The 5,130-nt window shown below is 44.4% G+C and overlaps 1 protein-coding gene across 1 annotated transcript in view; it reads left to right on the top strand.

Annotated features, from left to right (window-relative positions):
• Positions 1-5,130, top strand: part of rgs11 (regulator of G protein signaling 11) — an 11,565-nt gene extending 6,435 nt beyond the window's left edge. The window contains 8 exon segments of the mRNA XM_008294632.1: positions 348-377; positions 473-534; positions 839-952; positions 1,139-1,254; positions 1,759-1,846; positions 1,929-2,067; positions 4,318-4,400; positions 4,479-5,130. Of these exon segments, the coding sequence (XP_008292854.1) occupies positions 348-377; positions 473-534; positions 839-952; positions 1,139-1,254; positions 1,759-1,846; positions 1,929-2,067; positions 4,318-4,400; positions 4,479-4,617 (771 nt within the window). The 3' untranslated portion in view covers positions 4,618-5,130.

The raw sequence follows: 5,130 nt of genomic DNA, 5'->3' as shown, positions 1-5,130 counted from the left end.
GTTACAAGTTTGTATTTGATCTTTTTTTTCCTGAACTGACTGAATCTTCTATAATCGAATCTGCGACATTGATATTTTTAAAAATATTTTTATAATAAATGATGATTACAGGAGATTATATACAACATAATGTGTATTTTTTGTCAGATATGTTTGTCCATTTACCTTTATAGGAAAATACAGATGTTACAGATGTGATAAAAGAAAAAAAGCTTGAATATAAACACCTGAGTTAAAGGCAGCCACCTACATAAGTCTATACCTATACATATAGATATATATATTGAACATGACATGATGCAGTCGGTGTGTGTCCTTATATAACGACGCCGTGTTTCTCTTTGCAGAACTAGAACAGTGACTACTACAAAAGAGAGGTAAATATCATGCATTATTTAGGTGCCACCACTTCAAGTACATTAAGTCCGTATTCTGGCGTGTATACATTTGTTCTTTGTGCCTTTGTTTACAGATTGAGGCCAGCAGACGGGCCCTTGGACGGAACCGTGTAAAGTCATCCGTCTGCCTAGAAGGGTACGAGTCAGCACACACACGCTCATGTACAGATACACATGAGCTCTAATGGACGCTGCTTGACCCAAACTCTTGTAACACACACACACACACACACACACACACACACACACACACACACACGCCCATAAAGCTTAGTGCTCCCACTATAAGAGCCACTAATGGATGCTTCCTGAGGCAAGTTGGAATTAGTGGCCATTAACTCTTATGATCTGCAGCACTAATACAATAATACTGTGTGTGCGTGTCTGTTTTTGTGTGTGTGTGTGTGTGTGTGTGCATGCCTCTGCATCTGTGTGTGCAGTTTCGTGAAGTACAGCGAGCAGTACCAGAACCACGATCCCATTATGCAAGGCTGCCTTCCCAGTAACCCCTGGATCTCTGATGACACCGCGCACTGGACAATGAACTCAGAAATGTGAGACAACGCATAAAAACACACGTTTTAACAGCAGACGCTCGAAAACTTTGCTTACATTCGCAGGTTTCAGCATCTTGTAGCAGCTCTTAAGGTGTCACTTCATATTCTAGCACAAAGCTAACGTAGCATTAAGCCCATCGGGGTGTCTGGATCTACCTTGTTGTGTGTCGTTTCCCCGAGCAGGGTGCCGACGCCGACACGTCTCCGAGTGGAGTGTTGGAGCTTCAGCTTCATGGAGCTCCTCAACGACAACATGGGGAGGCGAGAGTTCATGACCTACCTGGAGAAGGAGTTTAGCGGTGAGGGAGACTGACAGAAATCAGTGGGATGTGATACGATAGGATGTTTCACAGTTTGAATCAGATTCATGCGCTTTAGATTACGGGGGGGAAAAAAATCAATTTAATTGCTATTCATAGTAACTTCCAGCTGATTTTCATTCTCATCAGCCTTCAGAATTTCATTATCTTCCCTAATGACATTTTCCAATCCCAGTAGGAAGGGAAGGGAAAGACAAGGCGGTGCAGCGGAAGTTTAATTTCAGGACAAGATTAGCAGACAAAGGAAAAGACTTTGAGACAGATTTAAGAGTGAGATATACAGTAGAGGAAGTCAAGGAATAAAAAAGAAAAGCAGGCGATCCATCATCCATGTGGACTGACTGTGCGAAATACTGCCAGGGGTCAAGGTTTTTAACAGAGGCCGTCCAGGCTGTAAAAAGTCTCATCGTGTGTCATGTTTTCTTGCGTCAGCGTTGCTTTATCCAGCCGACAGCTCCTCACTGTGCATCTCTCTGCCCTCAGCGGAGAACCTGTGTTTCTGGCAGGCGTGCGAAGAGCTGCGACACGGAGAAACTTCCAGGATTGCAGAGAAAGTGGAGGAGATCTACAAGTAGGTGGAACAGCAACAAAAACAGACGCGCTTTCATTTTAAATTGTCTTAGATGGCTGACGCGCTTTTGGTGCCACCCCAGAAACTTCCTGGCCCCCGGAGCCGCCCGCTGGGTCAACATCGACAGCAAGACGATGGATAAAACCTTGGAGGGCATCAAGCGGCCGCATCGCTTCGTCATGGATGACGCACAGATGCACATCTACTTCCTGATGAAGAAGGTCCGACCCCTGAGTCACCCGCTGCAGCTTCGTTCTCGATACACTCACGGTTCACCTACAGGACCATTTACCACAAACCAAACACACTTTACATGACAGCTGATCAGTTTGTTGTGAGGCACTGCACCGGAGACTTTTTAAATCAGTCTGCACTTAAACTGCAGAGCTGTAGAAATGAAAACAAAAAGCTTTCTAGATGGAAGTGATTAATCCCATCCTTTGCACTTTGAGCTTTAACCATGAAGGATGAATAACGTGTGCAGCCTGTCGGTCCTGCTCAATGCAATTAGAATACTGAATGCACATCCTCCTTATGCCTTTTCACACAACACTACATATAGCATCTTTTCTAAATCATTCGTCCTCAGCAGCTTTATTGTTAAGTGTCTTGAATCTGCTAATTAAGTTTTCACACCAAACAAACGACTGGTTGCCTGAAAAGGTCGCAGAAATATGTGTCACTATTAATTTTTTACTTAATAAACTAAAGGCCGTTATGGTCCTTTAAGATGAGATCAATCTTTCAGGAGTACTTTTTGGGAAATACGCTTGTTTGCTTCCGTGCAGACGATCGATACCACTCTCATACGAGTGAGCTTTAGAAATGCTGCTTCATCTTCAGCCGGAGCCAACTTCGCTGTTTCCTCCTGTTTTCAGTCTTTATGCTAAGCTAAGCGGAATACCTCCTGGCTTCATATTGCACAAGACACAAAGGAGGGACTCAGTCTTCTCGTCTTACACTGAGCAAGAAAGCAGAGAAGTGTTTCCTTTTTCTGAAGTCAAACTATTTCTTTGTTCGCCTAAAACTTTGGTTCGATTATATTATTTTTAGTCATCTTCAACTGGACATAAAACAGCAGATGTAGTCAGTATAAGTCACAAGATAGACTCTCATATTATAAACCCTTAAAGGTTTACCACTGCCAATGAAACTGACAATAAAAAATTAAATTAGAAGTAACGTGCGGCCCCTTTCAGACAGGCCCTCCTTTCCATTAATCTGAACGTGTTGGCTTCATGTCAGAATGAGAACCCTTGTTTCTAGAAAAGTTGTGGCGGCAATCTTACCAGGTCAGACTTAATCATCCATCCATCCATCATCTATACACCGCTTAATCCTCACCAGGGTCATAGGGGGCTGGAGTCTATCCCAGCTGACTCAGGGTGAAGGCAGGTTCACCTGGACAGGTAACCAGTCTATCACAGGACTACACTTAGAGACAGACAACCAAGCACACTCACATTCACACCTACGGACAATTTACAATCACCAATTAACCTCAACATGTTTCTGGACTGTGGGAGGAAGTCGGAGAACCTGGAGAGAACCCACGCTGCACGGGGAGAACATGGAGACTCCACGCAGAAAGATCCCGGGTGTCCTCACCGGGATGCGAATCGGCAACGGTGCTAACCACCGAGCCACCTTGCAGCCCCAGACTTAATCACATCATTTTATTATTTTCAACACAGTCTAATCTGCATCCTGCCACATCAGCAGATCGGCTCAAACAAGCGATGGTACTTTGAGTCGCCTAAAGCAACTTGGTAGAGGCTTTTATCCACATTTCAACACGATTGTTGGTCCAAAAACATTTAAAGAACACAAAAGACATCGTTGGGATCAAAATCTAAAAAACCTTTCTCCTTCACTTTGCCCCACAGTTTCACACCTTTTAGATTCACAGGTCTGAATCATGGGAATCCCCAATAATACATGTAAGCTAGGTTTTAAAAAAACTTGAAAACTGAAGTTTAGTTTGATGCCTCCAGCTCTTTGTAGGCTGAGTTTATTACAGACGTGCAGCTTCAAACAGCAGCAGGATCCATAAGAGTCTCCAAAGTAACAAAATTACGTTATAATTTACCCCATAATGATGAACATCCTCTTTTCGTCACTATGCTGGGTTTGTCTGAATAAGCATTGAGGAATATTAACATAAAAGTAACCTGTGTGTCACTTTAACAGATTTATGTGGAGTTTCATATCCCATGTCTTCAAGAAAAAGGCTTTAGTCACATTTTTCTATCCAGTGCAGCTCTGTCTTGTCGTCCTAGTGGTGGATGTGGCATCATGGGGTTGGAAGGTCCTGCATTAGTTGACACGAGTCAAGTCACTGACTCAATGGAAGATAAGGAACCGCAAAAGAAAAAGCAAAGCGACGGTGGTCACTTTGCCCCTGAATGCAGCACTAGTGTTAATGGAAGCTCTTCTTTTCTCTAAAACTTGTCGTCTATTTGTGTTTCCAGGACTCCTATCCGAGGTACCTGAAGTCTGACCTGTACAAAAACATGCTGGCCAAAGCGATCGTCCCCCAGGAAACCAAGAAAAGGTGAAACCTCATCTTCCTCTTTGTTCTCCTTTCAGATTAAGACACGTATTTATTCCTCACATCCCTCTTTTCTCTCAGCGTGTTCCCCTTCATGAGACGCCAGCGCCACTCCAGCCCCTCCCCTGCTCAGGCTGCTACCACGGCGACGGAGGAAGACGGGCGCGCCAAGGGGGCGGGGCAAGCAGGTGCCAACTCTGAAGGTGGCTCCCATGTCTGATGGCAAGAAAAAAAACAAAAACAACAAACAAACCCCCAAAACCAAAAAAAGGCATCAGACTCAATCATCACTTCTTCAGTCTCCATCGTCACAGCAACCACCCGAGGACTTCTCTCCTGCTTTTTTTTTCTTTTCAAACCAAACGTCAGAAGCTTTTCTTCCCAGAGCAGAGACCAGGTGTTACCGCAAACCTCAGCAGCTAAAGCACGAGCAGAGCTTCTAGTGCCACTGTTACTGCTGCATCTCCATCCCCATCCCCTGCATTCCGTCTCAGTCCAGATTCCTCTGGACGTCGTCCCTCATGACTTCCTTTCTCTCCGTCTCTTCCGAGCAGGTTTAGGCGTAGCGGTTGTGAATGGACACTAGAGATGTGTTTAGTCTCAGCATGTGTGTGATTATTGTACAGTTGGCTTGTCTGGTTCATTCCATGCTGGAGCTTCACACTGTGATTGTCGTTGTTCTTGTTGATTTTGCTCGAGCACGTGTTCATCCCAATAAAAAGTCACAACAGCA

This window comes from Stegastes partitus, unplaced genomic scaffold (assembly GCF_000690725.1).
Source record: "Stegastes partitus isolate 25-593 unplaced genomic scaffold, Stegastes_partitus-1.0.2 Scaffold0, whole genome shotgun sequence".
NCBI classification, from domain to species: Eukaryota; Metazoa; Chordata; class Actinopteri; family Pomacentridae; genus Stegastes; species Stegastes partitus.
The sequence above is the reverse complement of the archived record's forward strand: the minus strand, read 5'-3'. Positions and strand labels throughout refer to the sequence as shown.